Below are 21,816 nucleotides of genomic sequence, written 5' to 3'. Positions count from 1 at the left end.
GCTGTTTGTGGAAGACATTTTAAATTAAAATTCAGATTTTAGACAATTTATCTGGATGGGAAATTTGAGCCGACATCTTAATTTGCAAATATTTAAATCTATGCGTGTTTTTATTTGACTATGGAAACAGTAAACTGAATTGATTAGTTAATACACAGACAGTGGCATATAGCCCTTTTTTGGGGGGGGTGTTACAAACTAAATCTTAGCATTGCGACAATACGACAAAAATCTCACGTTCATTTAGAAACAACATTGACCAAGGGAATACATAAATAAAATTAGGTAAACTGTGCTGCCACCACAAATTATGTCTGCAATAACAGACTTCACAAATAAATGGTTTAGCACCTCTAATCGAGTTCACAAAATGTTTCACGAGACAACCATTTCACTGCATTCATTACGGCTTCATTGAATTACAATTCTATTGCTCGCAGAAATCACAGCGTTTGTCTTTAACGTGGCAACCAGATTCATCTTTGTTTCATAGATGGGAGATGGCGTGCCCCTATCACACACTCTCTACAGTGAATGGCATGGCCTTGGTGCACACTTGGCACTTCCAGAGAGATGGTGATGCACCCCGAAAAAATCATCAAGATGGCTGGCTCTCGCCCCACTCTGCAGCCAAGCCCTTCTGTCTTGCAGAAAGCCCTCCAAGAGCCCACTGAGCATGCAAGACATTGGGAGAGGAGTCATATACACGCACTGAGATGTACTGACGCATCTGACATGTCCTGTCAGCTGTCATTGACTTCATGTAAAGTAGGAGGTGAATGTGACTGATCGTTTCTTTCAGGTTTGAATAACAGGGAAGGGCTTAGGAAAGCAATAAATGGAAGCAATCTAAATGGCAGATGAAGGAGGCAAGACATTTCCTTCTCCCTGTGACACTGTCTCTCAATCTGCACCCTGTTTTAGTCTGCCAAACACCAAGTCAAATAGTGACACTGAATATGGCAGTGAATTCTGAATCAGTTGTTTAGTTGCCATATTCTTGATAGACTGTACAAATGTTCTTTTTTTTAAGAGTTTCCATTAGAATTTTTGGAAACACAGTGTATAAAGCCAGTTTGAAATTACTTCAGACTCCCTGAAACATGCGCACACACATACACACACATACACACACACACAAACACACTGAAAATACAGCCTTGAAAGCTTACAGATGGGAATGGGTGACATGGTGCTAACTCGCATCTCAAAAGTGCCACTTGCTGCAGCATCTCACCTGTCCAACATGCTGGATTTCAGAAAGCCATCAGATGTTGCATTTACCGCAACACTGAGCAGTGGAGAGTATCCGATCAGAAGACGCACGCAGCCTGAGGTTCGGTGCACTTACACTTGACAACTCAACAGGACACTTAGTTAAACTAGAATGGGAATTTGCGATGCCAGAGGAAGGTTGATATCTTGTCATTATCTTCTCCCTCCTGGCTTTGTTAGTATTTACAGCTAAAATGTTACAGAGGGTGTATCGAATTGGAAGAAAGACTTTTTTTTCCTCCTGTGGTACTGTGCTGTCGGCTCCCTGATTGTTGGAGTATAAAAATAATCGTCATGGAAATAGATCTTATTGACAACGTGCCATGTTCACACTGTGAGCAGCTTGTGCCTTGTGAACATAATCCAGAAACGTCCTCCAAAAACTTTCCTCCACAAACTTTCAATCCCTCATCCTCTTTTTGCCCTTCTCTCCAGAAGATAAAAAGAGGGGATGCCAGGGAAGACAAAATCCTGTCTTGTCAAGTACCAGCAAAACAGGTAGAAATGTGAAGTCGAGGGATGGGCTCAAGGATCAGAAGGCAAGGAAGGGACAAAGAAGCAGAGAGCATGAGTGGAAAGGCCTGAGATGTTGAGAGGAAGGGAGGATTGACCAAAACAGCTTTCCCATTCTCCTCCCGAAAATCCACTCTTCATCTCTGTGTCTAATAGGAAATACCTGATTCTGGTCCTGAGAGTACTGCACCGGCACGATTACACCCTACCTGCAAGCCCTGCCAGGAGAGGTGGCATTTGGCCGATCCATCCCCCCATGAGGGTGACTCGTGGCTTAGCCTCGACTTAGCACAGTGTCTTAAGACGCAGAATGGGAGGAACGAGGGGGACCACTGGGGAGGAATGTGAGTCTATACGAAAGCCCAGGATAAACCTGTGTCCTCAGGAGGAAAGAAGCTAACTTCTCCCAGCTGGATGGCAGCAAAGGGGTTAAAAGATGGTACTTCAATACGTGACTACACTGAAGTCTCCAGAAAGTCTTTGCTAGGGAACCTTCGTGTCTCTGGTTTGCACATGTAATGAGGCAAAAAAATCAGAATTTGTTAACGTTGTTGACTTCAACTTTCTAAGTATAACATATACATATAAGGTCTGTTTGAATGTCCATGAATTAAATGTATGCACTTGTAAAACCTATTTTTAAGTGCTTTCAGACTTAGAAGATCGAAACTTTCCATGTGCAGGACTCCGAGTCCTAATCTAGGTCTGGGAATGACTTTGGGATCCTCACATGAAGGTTTACGCTTTACAAGCCAATACCGAGAGGATGAGAGAGACATTCACTTGCTAAAACAACCTTATCACAAACATAAACATATGCTCACTGTGTGGGCCGTTGGGCGTCGCGAACTTGAGGGCTGATAAAAAAATATAAGGGAGTCGGCAGACACGACGAGACGGAGGTTCATTAGAAGAGCTGTAAATGATAGTGAGGAAGGCATCTCATCAAGCACATGTTCAACACTTGGTCCATAAGGGAGCTATACCTGGGGCTGTCGCATTCAGAAGGTGTTACTCTAATAAGACAACAGTCGCTTTTATTTACAGCGAGCTCACGATGACATGAAACACGCATTAACACATCTTCTGTTGTGCCTTTGGTGAAAAAACACCTTTGTTATTTTGTAAACAAAACATCTAACTAACAGCCCCTTTTGCGAGCTAAAGATACATTCAAACAACATATGCTCTTGACTGAAAAAAAAGCACAATAGGTGTAAACCGTCTAAATTGCAATTGCACCGCATCTTGGAAAACAAACACTTTGCTTTGTTACCAAGACAACTGAGATAATGTGATTCCTGCGGCATTGTCAGGACTGCTACTTGCTACATTATGTGTGACAAGCTTAAGAGTAGATCTAGAGGCGTGAATGCACAGATTCAGGCTCCAGCCCATTGCGGATTGAAGATAGTCCGGCAAACCATATTTGCATGTGTAACCTTGCCAAAGAGTTAAGCTCAGTGGGCTAACACTGTCTCCACGCTTGCAAAATCCTGGTTTGAAGTCTGCACTGATGTATAAGACTCTATAATGCTTGCTGTGATTTGACAGTTTGTGTTACTGTTACTTCCCGTGCTGATGCTTAGCCCAGTGAACAAATGCAGTTCCATTCTGTTGGAGGATTTAAATGTGATCAGCCCCAACATTTGTTTTTAATATATCTATCTGGGCAAACAGCAAATTCATAATGGAGTCTACAGCCCATATCCTCCTTTTCCCTCTTTCTCGCTTTGCCTTCCATGGCGACAAAATGAATTCAGCTCTGAACCTAATTAATCCACAAAGGTTTCATGTCTTAATCCCCAAAGTCAAGGGGGTTATTGTCCTCACAAATGAGGTCAGTGTTCCTCCCAGTGGAAATAAGGGGAAGAAGGAGCAAAACACAGGGAGTAAAGGGAGGGACCACGGATGCTTACAGAGTGGCTTTCTTTCTCTTCAGCTCTCCTGGTGAATAGAGGTGTGATACGGTGGCAAGAGGCCCTGCAAGCAGGGACTGGGGTTTCCTGCTATCTGTACAGGAAGGGCTACACACAGAGAAGTATCATGATGTGAAAAGGACTGAATGGTTAACATGGCATAACGAAATTAGAGTGGAGAGAAACATAAACGGAGCAGTGAAAAAAATGGCACAGCATGACAGCAATGGAAGAGGCAAAATTAAACGCCTGCCAATCTCCAGCACACAGACCTTTTGAACCAGGTGGATAAGAAAGCTGGTTCTGATGGTAATTGTCAGTAAGGCAAGTCACTGTCAAACTCTGAGGCGAAGAAGCATCATCCAAGTGTGACAGGACGATAGCCATGATACAGCCCTCCGTCTGGTGGGATGACAAGGGGGGATGTGACACACATGGCCACACCATGCTGCCTGAAGCACAGTCACCACCAGCGGCCCACACAGGGTCTCTGTAGGGGACAAAACCCTGGGAATAGCAACGAGCTGGCCAAATGCTCGTCCAGCATTGACACACCCCGGGTGTATTGCAGGCCCTGTCTCAGAGGGCCGAATGGCAGCCAGGGACAGCGCGGACGATTTTCCACCATCATCCACATCTACACTCATCTAGAAGATCCTGATGAGAGACTTCCAGAGATCTTTTGAGTCATCCAATCAAGGCTTGGCTCAAGACAGGGGGGGGCGGAGTTGCTGGCCAATGAGAACGTGGTTAAGCAGGGGGTCAGCCAATAGCAGGCATGTTGAGAGGAGGGTCAGCCAAGATGGACGCTCACTAGAAGAATAAAGTCCAAGATGATGCAATCAACAGCTTGCTGAAATCTGTTGCAGTCAAAAGTCCAGCCACTGTATACAGCAAGCATGGTGGACATGCCTGATGCCTTGAGAACAAGAGCTGAGCAAGAATGTTGAAATACGATGCGCTGTTTTATATTAAAGGGACAATTTCAGTGCCTCAGAACTAACTCTTTAAAATTCCAAAGTCACACAATAGCTAAAACAAACTAACTTACCAAGGCAGAGGTGAGGCTAACTGCCATATTCTGCAAAGGAATTTCTTTTTTTTTTTTTTTTTTTTTTTGAGTCTGGTGGCTGTTGAAGAGAGCATAGATGGATACAACAGCTTCAGTCTATTCAGTATCTAAACTAAAGGCCTTATTTTTTTAGGTTACTGAAATATTTCCCTGCTGCTCCAATCCATGGCAGTACATTGCTGAGCTTCCTACAACAGTACTCCTGTCTGCTTCTCCAAATTAATACCTCATATAACCCAACTTCAAAAAAACTGAACTATCCCTTTAATAAAGCACTGCTGTGACAATATTTCATCATCTTCAGCTGTTGTAAAGATGATCATTACTTTCAGTCACAATCTGTGGACTGTACTGTATCCTGTCTACAAAGGATCTACTAAAGCATGCTTGGCAAAAGCTTACTTCCCACAAATTGTTTGCTTTTCGTGTTACTGATGATGTGGCGACACACAATGTCATGCATACATCAAAAGCATCAGCAGAAAAACCTGCGCTGTTTTTGATCACTGGTAATTACTGTATCTGCACTCCAAGAAGACTCGACGAGTAAACAAAGTGAGAAGTTGGAAAATGGGGTAGAAAAAAGGAGGGGGGGGGGGGGGGGTACAGCTTTGTAGCAGACATTCTAATTTCCAACTTCTGTGTGACTGGTGGAATAAAAAGAAGTTTATATTGTCATCTCCCCACCGCTGAGTTTGAAATATGAGTTTAAACTGACAGAGGGAATTAAAATCTGTAAACGCGTTTTTTGATGCCTAATTTGAAAATCAGCTGTCAGAGTTGGTGTTTGTTGATTTTTATCAACTCAAGGGTTATTACATTTCGAGAATGTGACAATTAAAAATCCCTCAATCATCACCATGAGCTTTCTACAACCACACCAACCTGAAAAGTTGTATAAGGTGGTGTGACAAAAGTGGATGAAACTCCAGTCGAAAATTGTGGACCTCATCTGGTAGCAAAATACAAATGAGAATTTTTTTTTTACTTTGCAAGTTACAATACATCATGTGCACACAAATTATTTCCCTTAGTCAGGACACAAGGCCTCTGTTACTCAAACCAAAGTATGCACTCTTATGTGTGCATCAGAAGTGCCCTTTCCCATGACTGAGATCTGAGGGTCACAACCAGGTGACCTCCCAATAGTCGCAATTGGATAATACCTCCGACATGGACGCCAGTTGGTGAAAAACTCACTATTTTTTCAATGTGGTGTAAGCAAGGATGTTTTCGTTTCTCCTTTTTTCCTCATTTCTTTTTCCCCCACACTGCCGCTGCCTGCATGCCTCCCCTTCATCTCAGAGGATATATAGAGGAGAAAAAGATTTAAAAGGACTAGAAAAAAGCTCAATTGTTTATTGATTTTATAATAGGCTTAGTGCAAGAGAAATAAAGTGTGGGGCTGGTGGGGCGGCGTGGTCAACCAGAGGCGATGGCGTGACAAACACGCGGCTTATGCGCAGGTAACAGCGGCTTGAGTCCAAATGCCGGGATATTGGCTTGAACCCTTTTCTGTTTTTCCAAATGCCCGTTCGTGGCATTGTTATCCTGCTTTTAAACCAGTGTAGACATAATCGCTCCTCTCACAAACAGGGCACGGCCTTATGGGCTTGAAAGTGTGTGTTTGTGTGTAGGAGGAGGTCGGGAGCTGGGAGGGAGGGTGGGTGGAGGCTCACTTCAAGATGAAACAGAAAGTGAAGAGAGAGTGTGGCTGCATAGGCTACGACAATCAAATTCAGAAAGGAATGGAGTTACTCAGTGATGGTTAAATTCCAATTTTCAATTAAGTTCATGTACAAAAAAGTGAAGTATAAAGAAAATACAGGGAATGATAAAGAAGCTCAGAGTTGTTTGAGCAGGTTTTCGCAAGTGTGTACAACAGAGTGTGTATGTGTCTGCCTGAGAACACATGAGTGTGTGTAGGGTCTGATATATGGATGATAACACTAATTAGCTCGTTTTGTTTGGGGCACAACACTCATTAAAAACCCAGTGGGGCCATTAAAGTTACTGTCCCTCCAAACCATTGCTGCCATCGTATCCATCTCAGCTGCAATCTCACCCAGCTCTCCCTGCTTTTAATGGCCTCTGCTTCAGGTTGTTGGGTTGAACAAAGATTTGTGGGACTTGGATAACTCCCCTTCTTTCCCTCTTACCCCAGCTGCCCCCATCTATACCTTTTCATTCTTTTTAAATCTCTCCACTTCTCCTTCTCTCTGTCTCTTCCTCGACAACACTCTCTTGTCTCTGCCTCTGTCTATCTTGCTCTCCCACACATACCAATTACTACATTCACAACCTCCACTGCGGGCTACATGCTCCATCCATACACTAATAGCTGTTTGCTGAACCGGGGAGGGATTTGCGCTCTTCAGTCCCTGCGAGGAGGGGGCGACGGTTGTTTCCAAGCTTTACACAGTGATGTCGCCGTAATACCGACAAACCTCCCCGTGATTCAGTGCGGCTTGCCGTGCAATACGACACCCGTTACTCTGCAGCCGGAGAGACTGGAGGCAGAGGCCTGCCAGGATTAGATGAGCAGGTGTAGCATCCCGCTAACAGATACAGCACAAAGCCATATTCAAGCCCATGCTCTCTGGGGCTAGCTGTGCTGCAGCTAACAGCTCCTGCTCAGCTAAAAGAAGAGCTCAAGTCAATCCACTGCACGTATTACTGTCATGATAATGTTTCACATGAAAGAAGACCAGAGAGGAGGCCAGAGAATGTCTTTAATTTGCTATTATGCGAGAATCATTATCGCCTTTTTTAAAAAATTATTATTATTATCGTGAACAAATGCCATGAAAAAAACAATTCCTTACCCTCATTTCATGCGCTGACTGCAGAAAGGCAGCCAGATATATCTACCTCACACTGTATTCGGTAATGTCCACAAGTGCCTGGAACTAAATTTGGGCACTGCTCAAATGTGATATTATAGGAAACTCCTTTCAAATGCTACTGGCAAGACTCACAGGCCCTTATTAATATTTGGGCAAAGAAGGCTATTTGGTAGCTGTATTCAGTGATTGGAAACAAAATTGATGATAGAATATGTTTTGTTCTCTGACAGGAAATGTGAAACACTTTAAACGATGCAGGGGAAAAGAAAAATAAAGCGAGATTAAAGAAAAGCAAAGAGCTAGAAAGAGATGCATGCAAAGGAGCAAGCCAAAAAAAATATGAAGTGCTTCAACACTATTTTGGTCCACCTTGTGCCATAAATACTTGTGTGTTAATCTGTGTTAATCTAAAGCTAAAAATTGTCCCTAACAAATGTACTATTTATACCTGTTTGAGCAACGGTTGCTGAAAACTACAGTACCTAGCTGTAAGTAATCTAACTTTTGCTTTAAATGAAAGAATGGCAGCAGTGTTATCCTTTAACATTAACTTAAACTGGCTTTTTCATGCTTAGTAAAGCTCATATAACACCACAATTACACACTCTAAGTGCATGGTCATATTCCATATACTCCCTTTTGCCATGTCGTTGAAAGGCAAGACTATGAAAATATCCTCGGTCTCAGGTCTGGATATTAAGAGTGTTGATTAGATATATGAGTTTGCCATTTGCCCACGGAGCGTGGAGTGTCTCCGACAGAACTGGGGACCATATGGCTGGTGAGAGATTTCCCCCCTCTCTTCCTCTTCGCGCAGCCTGACAGCTGGATGGCTGCTAACTGGGGACGAGGAAGCTTGGCAGCTGCAGCTGAGAGCAACGCTTTGATGCCGCTCACCCTTTTTCACTTCTCTCTCTTGCTGTCTTCCTCCTCTTCTCTCTCCTTTTCTCTCTCTCTCTCTCTCTCTCTCAGACACACACACACACACACACAAGCACACACGCACAAAAGAACCCAGACACCCACTACCAACCAATGTTAACTTAAGCAAATGTTCTACAGGTTGGACAAAAGAGAGGAGAAATAGGAAGCCTGTAGTAAAGATGACTGAGTGCTTCTGGTCTGTTTATGGACTTCTAGAAGGTCCTTTATTTTAACAGCTCACAAGTGGTTTCATTAGTTTACGGGGAGCAAGAGGTGTTTAAAGACCTCACTTGTACATTGTAACAAAGTTTTGGAAAATTCAAGTTTTCTGCTGCTTTCCGAGGATGTGCAAATATGTTGTTGAAAAGATGTCAGTGTGAGAGATGGAAGGAGGGAGAGCACCCAAAGTGTGGGAGGTGGTGGTAGTGCTGGAGGTGCAATAGGGTGGAGGAGAGAAGAGGAAGAAGAAGAAGAAGAAGAAAGTGAAAAGGCATGTGGGGACACATTAACTTGTGCAACTGGCAAGTACAAAAAAATGAGGCATTTTTGATTTCCTTAACACATTAACTGTTTTTCTTTTTGTACTTTGACTGAAAGGGGTCTTTCATCATTTCTTAAATACAAAAAAGAAAGAATGCTTTGGGCGTTAAGATGCAGAAACCTGGATGCTTTGAATAAAATTCTACCAACAGAAGGCAGGTGTTTTTATATTTGCTTTTAATCTTAAATCTGATCTGCACCATGTTCTCTGTGTTGTAAGTTACAGCAATATATTTTAGCACGGCATTTCTCTCTGTATGCTCTTTTAAAGAGGTCACTGTAAACAGGGATGTTTTTCTTTTACAGAACAGGACATTTGTCAGTACAATAACAACTTTTATTATCACTTGTTAAGCTAATTGTTACATACAAAGGTAAAATACTATGTAACATGTTTCTGTAAATGTCAGGTAGGTTCGATAACTTGCTGCAAAGCGTCCATAGGCTCAGTGGGCCTCTCCTCCATCACAAATGTTTTAATTTTTTCCTGAAAGGTCCTCATTGTGTCTCTTCTAAAGGCACTAGCTCTCAAACTACATGTCTAAACTACAATATCAGACCACCTTCTCTTTTTCCTTTCAGCCCTCCACTCTGTTCAAGGGCCTTCCCACTCCTTCATCCAGCTCACCTCATGCCCTTCTTTGTTTTATTCCTATTCCTCCGTCACCTCCTCCTCCCCTCACTCATTTTCCTTTACTGTATTCCTCGACTCTCGCGCTTTATCCATCACCACTCTCTCCTCCCTTCTCCCCCCACAGCCGGCTCCTCCCATCCCTCCTCTTGTTGAAGGCCCCCTGTTGCTGCCTGCTATCAACCAGCTCTGTACTGGTGAACTTGGTACAGGAAGAGGAGAGGAGAGAAGAGAGGAGAGGAGAGGAGATGTATAAGAGCAGGAGGAGAAAGGAGAAAGGAGAGCGGAGTTTGGCTGGAGCCAAGAGGAGAGCAGCTGGGCACGGCTAACAGGGAATGATAATGACCTCAGAAATCTGCTGTTCGCTCCACAACAATAGGGTGCTCAGTCGCCTGGAAAATTGTGTTCATCAGCTAGCTCTGCTCACTTACTAATTGACATTGCCAAATATTTTAAGAACAATTGGAATGTGGCAGGGGGAGAGAGTGAAAAAAACCAAAGCTCAGAGATCTTAATCCCTGGATTTAATCCCTCCCTCACTTTTCCACCCTTTCTGCTTCTCCCTCTCTTTCTCCCTCGTCTCTCTCTCTCTCTCTCTCTCTCTTCCTCTCCTACTGTCTCTTTTGTGATGAGGAGATAGCTACAACTAAGAAAAAGAGCACATTTTTCATGTCGCTTTTTGCTCCCATGTCAGCACCCTGATGTTGATACAAAAGGTTTTTTATGTGACCTGTCAATGGGGTTAAGAGGAGGAGATTGAGATGGGAGGAGGGAGGGGTGAGGGTGGCAAAAATTAAAGAATGACAGAGAGAGAGGGGAAAGAGAGAGAGAATTTTAAAAAAAAGTGGGGAGGACAAAAGGAAAAAAGAGCAAGCAAGAGATTCCTCAGTCATGGTATCACATGCCTGGCCCTCCATTTTTAATGAGGCAAAGGTCAATGTATTCTCTTGCTCTTTCACACTCAGAAGGAACCCCAATCATGCCCAAGTTAACTTGTTCAAACAAAACTCCCCCTGACCCACCACCACCGCCCGCTCCACAGCCCCATCCCCGCTGCCCGGCCCCGCTCAGCCTCCTAAACATCCAGTGCCGTCCATTTGCATTCCCTGACCGAGAGCCCTGCCTCATTTCACAGGAATTCCACATTGACGGAGTCAGACAGCTGTCACCAGACAGAGAAAAGGAACTTGGCGTTCACCCTCATTCAGCTTTGCCCTCCCCTCCAACCCTCTGTTAAGCACACACATAAACAATCAAAAGGAGAGAAACATTTTCGCCAGTGTAGACTTTGCTCGCTAGTTTTGACTGAAAGAGGAACAAATGTGTATTTAGTTTGGATTTGTGCATTTATATGTGCATCCTGAGGTTGACAGTGAGTAAACACACTCCAGCACCACCACAAGTTGTGACTGTGATGTTGATTTATGTCGTTCTTTCTCCGTCACTTTGTTTTGTTTTGTTTTTATAATTTAGTTTTTTTTTTCCTGCTTTTTAAGGCTTTCCCCCATTACTTTTGAATCTCGCCTCCCAGCATGTTCAGTCAAGTTAAGTTTCTCCTTCATTTCAAAACTGAAGTAAAGAGCCGTATTTGTGAGTCGCCTTCTCTATTCTCGCTCAGTTTTAGCAATGACACTGGAGAAGATAGCTTGTTGATGTATTAAGAATATTAATATGCAAACAGTCTACCTGACAGAGTAAGGCAGCCTTCTGTTATGGAAAGATAAATATTATGTTTTAATTATAAAAACATAAAAAGGAATGGGGAAGACAGAAGAAGGAGGGCGGAGGGGTGTGTGTGTGCGTGTGTGTGTGTGTGTGTGTGCATACGTGCGTGTGTGTGTTGGTGTGCATGTGTGTGTGAGCCATGGAAGATTGTTCCAGGAGAAAGGTAAGCTATGTTTTGGCAAAGATTTGGAGTTGAAAAGACTGGATGGCATAATGTGATGCTGTTTACTGAGGAATGTGATGCCCTGTCATCTCTCCCTTTTTCTCACTCCACTCAGTCTCTCCCTTCTGGATTGCCCGTGTCAATTTTTTCATCGCCTCTCCTTCACTCTCTCAACAGTCCATTTTTTTTTTTTTTTTTTTTCCTGTTCTGGCTTCATAACCAAGCGGGGAATCCTAACGTGATCATTAAGACATAAAACAGGCTGATAAATGTTTCATAAGGACAAGGCTAGCCACTGATAGCCACCCAGGAATACTGAGGAGCAAACCGAGGCTCGCAGTCCTTCCCTCGATCAAACACACTCGTCGGAATAAAATTGGAATTTTAAAATATCTAAAAAGCCCCGGCTAATTCCCACCATGGGTAATATTTACAAATTGAGTCTGAGAGACTGGATGGGAGAGAGAGGGGGAGAGCAAGAAAGGAAGAGAGAAATCAAATGAATTGTGCAAGAAATAAGAGAAAGAAGAACAGAGAAATAAATTGGCCTTTTATATTGTGCAAGCGTGTACAAAAATACTAAGTCTGCATTTATCCGAGACATGTCAATCAGCGCAGCACACTGACAATTAGTGCGTTTGAATAGAACTTTTATCATTTACCAGACACCAGAGTCCTGACCTACTGTACAAAAATACAGCTCGGGGAATGAATGTGCCTGTAACACAATGACTGTCTATTTAAGTTTGGTGACACATAAAAAATACAGATATGACAGGCCAGACTCCTTCAAATGAGTGGGGGGTAGAAAGCTCAGGTTTTGTAACCACTGAGTTCTCTGATTATAGAGAAAAGAAGAATAGTGCAAGGGGGGGAAGTAGTAGAGGAACGGATGTCAATTACAAAGAAAAAGTAATTTATGCAGAGGAGAGAAACGGAAAAAAATGAGAGACATAATTCATTATTTTTTAATGCACATAGTTTCACACTCATATATTATGGCGCGCACACTCACAGAGGACTGGCCTCATTTCAAAGTGTTGGCTGTAGGGTGACGTGGTGCAGGAGCAATGGAGCATACAATAAGGAGGTATATGTTAGTTATTCTACAGATTCTTATTTTCATAGTAAGAAACCATATGCTAAAAACTTTGTTTAATTCGCTGTGGGTGATGTGTTTAATCAGTAAGATTTCACTGTGCACATTCAGTTTTTCTACTCAGTCTATCATTCATTCATTCATTTATATGTGCATGTTTTGTTCTTTTATCTTTTTGTTCATAGACAAAACCAGGGCCAGATTAATGCACTCTGGGACCCACTCAAGCTCTGGGCCCCTACTGAGCCCTGCCACTCTCATGCCCATAATTCATTTTGCCAGAAGGCCCACAAAGTAACTGGTAGTCCTCCAGTGGAATATTACCCAACTCTTGGTTTGCACTCTTTCAGTTAGTTTGTGTTAATTTGAATGAACACAATATTATCTGTGAATATGCACCAAGCATACAGAAAAATGAAATTTTATAGGATTATGTCAGAATTTACCCCTAAAATGCAGGAGTCACCGTGGTATTTGCTTACTTTAACTGGCTGATAATCAAGCGCTGTACATAACTACAGACAAACAAAGTGTGTTTATAATTGTACAAACTTTTCTCCTATAATTCATTCATAACTATGACATCAGAATATCAGCTTACATAATCACCCAATCTAGATATAACAAGGATAGGCTGATTCATTGTTCTCGGTTTTCATTTATTTATTTTTGTTTGTTTGTAGCTACACTGGCTCACAAACCAGATTTAATGAGTTCACCGCACTGTGTGAGTGGACAAGCCTTGACTGTCCACAAAGCAAAAAGTGCAATAGCGATTTGGACTGGACAGTCAAATGCTATAAATGGGGTATATGGTGTATATGTACAAAGGGTGGGAGGGTTCAGCCTATCGTTTTAATCCACTCAGAGCTTGCAATGGTATGATTAAAATATATAAGTCCTACCTCATTTAAAAGCATCAACATCCAGTTCTCTCAAAATGTTCAGGACGGGGATCCAGAATTGGTAGATGATCTGGCCTGATGAAATGTGTTTATATAGAATGTAGTTATAGTAGACTATAGAATGTAGTTGCATTATTGAGTTTGACCTGTCTGAATATATTTGCAATTTTTTCTGACATGTTTCTGTAAAAAATGTTGGTATATCCACTATTTTTTGGACTGTCATAGCTGTAAAAGAATAGCAATAAAAATCCATAAAAGGTACTCCTCTTTAATATTGTCAGTACTGATGACTGTCTTACATTAGCTGAGAATAGCTAACGATATCGGTTTGTCACCATGCATATTCATAGTAGTCTGGATCTTGTTCAGCTCTACTTTATTCCTGTTAATGACACAGTAATTACACTGTAACAGTTTGTCCGCATGTGTAATTACGCCCCCATTGTATCGTCGCAATTAGATGAATATCCACGCTTTATAACCTAAGGCGTCAAGTTGGCAAATCCAATTTCAATTTGTATGGAGCAAGCATTTTGCCTGCTTGTTTGAGCCGCGGTAAAGACCAGGGATATGCGGGCTAATCCTTGCCATGTTAAAACGCTGTTCATCTTAAAAAATGTAGGCATGGGGGATTCTCCTGAGAGAGAGAAAGAGAAAGAGAGAGCCAGAGGGAGTGCATAGAGTCTTTCACAACCAGAAGCCAAAAGGTGGGAGTGGGGTTTATGCGTATTGGGAAGGTTAGGCCTTACATGCATACAGGAAAGCCTATTTTTTAGTCATTCAGCTACATGTTGGCAGCAAAAGGGGAAACACTAAAATGCAAAATGAGGATTTTCAATGGTGAATTATTTGCATGTAAGAGCTAGTGAAAAAGGCAAAGCTTTCCAAAGCACCAGGTCCCTATCTGATGTGATTAACTGCAGTCACGTCAAGTATGTCAAGTCTACCTGTTGCTTTCCTCGCATACTTTTTTAAGGCCTGATCTTCAGAGGAAATAACACTGAAGTCAGTCCAAGGATAACAAAAACACAGACACACAAAAAGATGGTGATGGGCATAAATGTAATTACCTCTTTGTTTTAAAGGAATAAAGAATTTTATGCTCGAGGTTAGCTGCTGAGCTTTATTGTAATAAGGAAGGTCTTTAAAGGACATCTCTGACAGAGGCCTTTGTTTTTCTGCTCTTTTTTTCTTTCTCGCTTCTCCCTCTTTCCCATTGATTTTAAACAAGCACTGTCCCAAAGACAAAAGTGCAAAAGCTGACCTTCTTTCACAGTTGAGATGTTATTTTTGATTACTATAATTCAAGCTTAACTCAAAATTGCTGTGGGTAGGTGGCAGGGCACAGGCTCACCCGTACACAGACACACACTTAGAGAGAATTACAAGCCTTTTTTTTTTGTTAAACTTGAGATATTAAGATAAAGACAAATGGTACAGTAGCCACATCCTGCTCACAGTAGAAGACAGTGATATGCACATACTGTAAAGCATATATCCCTCACACACATACGCACAACAAACATGCATGCAGAGGAGAAGCATAACACCTTTCTCCACATGAGACTCAGACACATTTTTTTCTCACACATCAAAGTTTCTAATTTGAGAGTCCCTGAGCTCCAAATGTGAATCGCATTGTGTAAGTTGTGAAGAAAGACAAGTTTCGCTACTTCTGATTAAAAAAAACAGGAAGCAGCAAAACCAGCATATTTAACGTTTTTTTTTTTCACTGTCAAATCTGTTTACTTCTAACATTTTTTTTTCAGTAAGCTTCATTCCAGTCTCTTCAAAGGCCTAATCATTTTACAGTTGTCCATTCTTTGCAAATCTTTTCCACCTTCACCGTGCTCTCTAACAGTTAGCTACAATTTGACACCCTATTTTGGCACATATATTTACAAAGCCCTACAATAACAATGTGAGGACGGCCTTTGAGATATGACAGTGGCAGACTGACAAAGAGCTTGAAAAGTGCTACCATATCAAGCAGTGGAGCATCTGACTTTGCACCCTGCTAAGGGTGAGACATACTACCTGTACGCAAACCACACACAAACAGTCAGACAGCAAAAAGGGTAACACTAAGGCCTTGTGAAAACCAGCAGGCTTTTTCTCTTGTGGAAAGTTGCTGATACTCTACTTAATTTATTTTTGTATTTATATTTTTGTCTTTAATCATACCCTCCTTCTCCACAGATGATGCCTGGGGGGTGAGATTTACCCACTCAACTAAATCTAATGCATTTCTTTGTGCTTTGTTAGCATTTGGTGGTAAATACTATTGGTTTTATTTGACAATTATTATTTTAATTTGCTTTTCTTTTTGTATACCAAACACTGGATGTTAATACAGTACTTCTGAAATTGTTGAAACGCCACAAGCTGAACCCATCAGATTCAAAGTGCTTGAGTCAAAAGAGACAGACAGACAGAGAGAAAGAGAGAGACAGAGAGAGTGAGAGATGCAGTGACACACACACACACAGAGGGAGAGAGACAAAGATGGAGAGAGAAACTTCCAGCATTAAAATTCAGAAGATAATTACATCGGCTACACCCCCACCCTGTTGAGAAAGTGTTATGTTTAATAGTCTCTATAAAGAAAATAGGTTTTTATCTCACTCTCATTTTCATTAATTCCTAATTGGGGTGGGGGGTTGTCTGTTATTATTTCTTAGATTAAAATAAACATAGCCTGTCCCATGTTCAAACCCATCACACTACACGGGCATGATAAGGACTTCATGCCTCTGTGAATAAATAAACAATTTCGTCTCCACTGGTGGAATTAAGTTGCTTACAGCCTTAAGCTAAGCCACTTTGATTTATATTTCTATTTATTTATATATTTTCTCAAAAGACTTAAAAGCACATCCTCGCTTTTGCAAATGAAGTTCACCATTTTTTGACCTGCTTTATATGTATATCTTTAATTAGCGTCTTGTTTAGCTTAAACCAACTGATTATCGCATAGTCGTGACCTAATTACGGCAAGCGCTTCTTAACGCCAGCATAGTGCCCTGAGGAGCAAGCGAAAGTTACCTTTAAAAACTTGTGTAATCATTAGCAACGAGCCTCCCTTAATCCCACTAAACATACACTTATCTAGCCCCGGCCGGCCTGTGTTTGCTGGGGAGAGAGAAGGGAGGGGTATGGTTGTCTTTAACATGTTTATTAAAGACATTTTATTAATCACTGTGGTTAAAACGACTTTGTCCGTACGCTCCCTGTCTTTACTCATGTTCCACAGGGATCTAGATTGCTAACCTGCAAACATGAATGCAGCAATGAAGGTCTCTTCCTGAACTGTGTTCTCTGGAGTCTTCTGTTTGGCTTAATGAGAATGATAGAAACAACACAGCAGTGTCAGGGGACAGTTGTTACTTTATCCAGCATAAGAACTTGTGAGTGTGATAGCATACACCTGCAAATACCTAAAAATATATATGTATATACATATATATATGTACGTGTGTGTGTGTGTGTAAAGTATCCTATAAAAGCAAACCACTATGTGAAGGTGTGTGAGTATTTGAACAAAGAATATTCCAGTTAAAAGGGGAATGTGTGGCTCCAATTCTTCAGTAGGTATTTGGGTTCATTTTTTCTCTTTTTAAAGAAATGGATTTGACACAAATCTATATATTAAATTGCCTCTTAGAGGAAACTATGCAGGTAAAATTGCAGACAAGTAGAGAGCAGCACTGAATTAAAGAAGGAAAATTTTGATCCTTTTACCCACAGACTGATCAAAAAATTCAAGTGGTTGTCATTTATTCTCAGATATGTTTTCTTACCTGAAGATGGTGAGGAGGGATGTGGGCTGTCATCTTGGACACTTCCAGTCTGGGAGTGTCCTCCTCCAGCTCCGCTCTCTTCTGTCACGTTGGATGAACCAGGAGTGGTGGAGCGACTGATGGACTGGGACTCAGGGTCACTGGCTGATCCACGGCGTTCGTCCAAACCTTGTTGCTGGAATGCTTCCTCAATGCCTCTCCTATCTTTGCCATGGATTCGGGAGTGGACAACCATCTGATGGTAGGTTCTGAAGACCCGTCCACAATCAGGGCATTCTGAAGGCTTCTCCTTTATGCCAGAGAGGCTGGAGAGGCTGTAGTCCATGTTTGGACTTCCTAAACCAGCCAGGGCTCCAGGAGCCTCAGCATTACCGTGGTGAGACACTAAATCACGGTGACTATCAAATCCTCTTCCATCCTCCTTCATGGACATCATGGCTCCGCTAGCTGCCTTGGATCCCTGCAAGGCCTCTGAAAGTTGCTTCTGCTTGGAGCTATCATTGGAAGTAATCAAGGAGTAGTCTTGTTTATCCTTTGAGAAGGAAGCCAAGGCCCCAGCACCACCAATCTCATCTTCCTGCCCTGGGGGTATATGGTGCTGGTGTTGCTGCTGCTCCTTCGGCATGAATGCCCTGTCCATAGCCATACCACGAGCCATTATCTGCCAGGCTTGGTAGCTATTGAGAGAGTCCATCTCAGCCACTTTTGCAGCTGCCTGGAGGCGCTCCATGCAGCTTGACTTAAGTGGTGGCACAAGGTTGAGACAACCCAGGAGTGAGCGCTTCTCATTTTCGCCCAGCCCAGGGCCCAGACCTCCTGCCATTGGTCCCAGCAGCTTCCCTAACATCTCTTTTTCCTTCATGGCTATCCCTGCTTTAGCCAACATTTGGTGCTGCTCGCTCAGGCCCTGTTTATCTGGTGAAAGGAAGCCTCCCTGAAGACAGGAGATGTAGCGGGAATAAAGGTTTGCATGAGCTTCCTGGGCTAGATTACTCATGCTATTAACGGCAGCCATATCCTGCTCACTGGGCTGTGGTGGCTTGCTCTTGATGGCCAGCTTGTTGAGATGCACCTTCATATGGTTCTTGAGGAACCAGGGTTCCTTGAAACGACGGCCACAGATTTGGCAGCAGTGTTCAAAGGAGTCCTTGTGCTTGCGCATGTGACCCTTGAGGAACCAAGCTTGGCTGAACACCTGGCCACACACATCGCAGCGGAATTCAGTGGCCATCTGCATGCCGCCACCACTACCAGAACCTTGGCCCGGTGTGGTCTCTGCTGTGATGTGAGCTTTCTCCACATGACTTATCAACTCTTCTTCGTGGGAGGCAGCAAACTCACACAGAGTACATTTGTAGGGCTTGTGAAGTATGCGGATGTGCCGGTCCAGTTCCTCACGCTTCTTGAACTTCCCTTTGCAGAAGGTGCAGCGGAAGCCCGTAGTTGGGTTCAGTGACTGTTCATCCTGGGTGCCAGCCGGCTTGGGAGAAGAAGAAGGCTGAGAAACCGTGTCTGGAGTGGCAAGGCCAGAGGGGGGTAGGAGACCACAGGCTGACCCTAGTTGCTGATGATGGGTGTTAGAGCTGCTATTGAGGCCCAGATGTGGTGTTTGAGCTGCCTGGAGAGTACTGCTTCCTCTCATCTGCTTGTCCCTCAAGATGGCCCTTTCCTCCAACTCATGCAGCAGCCTATTCTCCTCTCTGACACGGCCCCGACCCTTACCAAGATTCCCCAACTTGTGGGTGCGAAGGTGGATCTTCAAGTTGCCTTTCTGAGCCGCTCGGTGGTCACAGTAGGGGCACTTGAAGGGCTTCTCTCCTGTGTGTGTGCGCATGTGCAGTGACAGGATGCTGTTAAAACGGAAGCGCTTGCCACACAACGGACAGGGATACTTTCTGTTCTTGCGGGCGTCATCTTCGATATCATTCATCTGGGACATGATGCCCAAGTTCTGGCCATTGAGAAACTGCTGCAGGTCAACACGCCCATTCAGCCCACTTAGCGCCCCTGCATCAATGTCACGGTTAAGCTGATTGGCTAACAGGGCCATCTGACTGCTGATAGGCTGACTGGCTAGGGCTGCGTGGTGGGTCTTCTCATCCAAAGGCGTGGCTGCTTTCTCTTCTGGGATCTGTTGTGGGCGGTGTAGGTCAGGAAAGGCGTGTCCTAGCTGGGCAGTAAGCTGATGAAGCTTTTGACTGATAGGGTAGCGGCCATTTAGCACTGCACTGCTTAGATGGGCATCAGCGTCAGACACCGCTGACGACACACCAAGACACAAACTAGAGTCCTCCATTCTGTAAAAACAGACAAAAAGAATACATTTTAATTAGTAAAAATGATGATATTTCAAATATTTGGAGCTTTGAAAAAAACACGCATTTTAAACATACTATATAGATGATGTGCTCTTCCTATTTACTTTCCAGATTAGAAAACCTTATCAAACCACATATTCAAATCCAATGTGTTACTTCATTTAGGGAAACAACACCTGTGCTGTGTCAAACAGTACAGGGATATAAAATGTATTGTCTCTGATGTACAGAGGACTGCATGAATTGGCAGCACCAAGGGTCTGGAGAAACGCTGTGACTCCTTAGAACTTTTTCAAAATGTAACACCATTTTGGATGGAATAATTACTCTGTAAACACAGTGAGCAGTGTATAATTAAGCTACTTGTGCCCATCCTATCAGAATTCCACCAATTACACGCCTTAATGAAACGGAGCAACGGCATTGTCGGGAAGCTACCGCAATACTACAATTATGATATTAACAATAGCACTTAAAACCAAGGGGTTATTCCAGTAAACACAACACTCTTATCTTGTTGCCACGACACTTGTCTTGGCGCAAAATTCTATTAAAGAGCTGCACTACATTTGATGTAAATCACTTTGCTCTCCCTCTGCTTTTTTTCTGTTCCCCCAATTCTCTCTCGGTCTCTCTTCTTCTCTCTAACTCTTTTACATTTTCTTGGAAGGAGAAAACAACAGTTGGCCATATTGAAAGGGTTCCCAATGCAGTCAAAGACACGTTGGTTTATAAAATAATAGATAAGAGAAAAGCACAGCCCCAAGTCTGAGATGAACAAGCAGGTGGCAGTTACTTTGTTACATTTGATCTACATAAAGTGTAACATATAAAGTATAACTTTGTAATCTTGGGTTGTTTTAAAATTAATGAAATATCATGCTTTTCTGAGCACTTTGCACAGTCAGTGAAAGTATTCATATGTGTAACATCAGTGAATAGATAACAAAAAACACTGGTTTTAACGCAGATCCATCTGCTCTCCAGATGGAGAGGTATAAACATCTATCTACACTTCCTCTGGCTGCTGGCAGGGGTCAAAGCGTCAGAAACAATAACCACAGTTCTGCTTTGGTCAACAAAATATTGTATAATATCTCATTAAGCTGATTAGTATGCTGCCTGGTTACAGTGGCAGCCACTGTGTTATAACACATGATTTTAATCATCAAAAAATTCTTTCATGGAGAGGCTTTATAAAGCACTGGCATTAGGTGGGTTCCCTTTTAAGAGAAAGTGGGATCTCTTTAGACAGATTATGGACTCAGTGTGACAGCAGTAGGGCACACCCATATTAAATATGTGCACACATGTTCAGTATACATTTTATAGACATGAAGGGCAGCTAAGGCTCTGCCAGACTTTGTCTTTCTCTGTTGTTCTCTCTCCCCACCTCAAATATCTTTCTAAAGTGTGGAGGACTCTAGACTGTGCTTGGTTCATTTGTTTTCTCCTTCATTTGAATTGTCTCACTCCTTTGCCCTGACTTTCTCCCTTCAGTAGGAGGTTAGTAGACATAAGGGTTGCCTGTTCTTTTAGCCACTGGCCACTCCAACACACTGTCGATGGTGGATTCTTATCTTGTGGACATGAATTAGACACTGTGACCAGTTTCCACTTGTGTTTAAAGGAATGTGACACTTGTGGGCTGCTTTTGAATTCTCTTTATTTCTCTCCACAAGTAACTTAAGCAATTCTACTGAATTAATCTAAAATATAATGAGCATGCTATGTTCTGTAGGCTTATGTGTATTAATAGCTTGATATGCTGCAGTCAAAGCCTACATAGATTTCCGACAGATCTTATGATCATGTTGTCATGTGACTTGAACAATGCTGCACTCAGTTAAGCAATAAAGCATCTTTGAAGCCTAACAATAAAAGTTTACACTTGAATGAAATATATATATACACGCACTGTATACGTGTACATTTATTGTGTGAATAATATTGGGAGAGAAATGCCGGGAAAGATAAAACTTTGCTGGACTGCTTTAAACGGCTTAGGTTTTAAATTGTATTTATGTGACACCCCAGCTTCCATCACCAGGCGTGCTTATATCGGAGGAGACCTTATTTGAAT

At 42.6% G+C, this 21,816-nt stretch overlaps 1 protein-coding gene across 5 annotated transcripts in view; it reads right to left on the bottom strand.

Moving 5' to 3' along the window:
- znf536 (zinc finger protein 536) overlaps nucleotides 1-21,816 on the bottom strand; it is a 195,061-nt gene that overhangs the window by 69,484 nt on the left and 103,761 nt on the right. For 4 of the 5 annotated variants that reach the window (XM_046395322.1, XM_046395411.1, XM_046395490.1 and 1 more), the window contains 2 exons: nucleotides 17,416-19,712; nucleotides 16,886-16,951 (listed from right to left, as the gene is read on the bottom strand). In XM_046395322.1, the coding sequence (XP_046251278.1) occupies nucleotides 16,886-16,951; nucleotides 17,416-19,711 (2,362 nt within the window). In that variant the 5' untranslated portion in view covers nucleotide 19,712. The remainder of the gene's footprint in view (nucleotides 1-16,885; nucleotides 16,952-17,415; nucleotides 19,713-21,816) is intronic. The other variant, XM_046395600.1, reaches the window with a different exon arrangement.

This window comes from Scatophagus argus, chromosome 1 (genome assembly GCF_020382885.2).
Source record: "Scatophagus argus isolate fScaArg1 chromosome 1, fScaArg1.pri, whole genome shotgun sequence".
NCBI classification, from domain to species: Eukaryota; Metazoa; Chordata; class Actinopteri; family Scatophagidae; genus Scatophagus; species Scatophagus argus.
The sequence above is the reverse complement of the archived record's forward strand: the minus strand, read 5'-3'. Positions and strand labels throughout refer to the sequence as shown.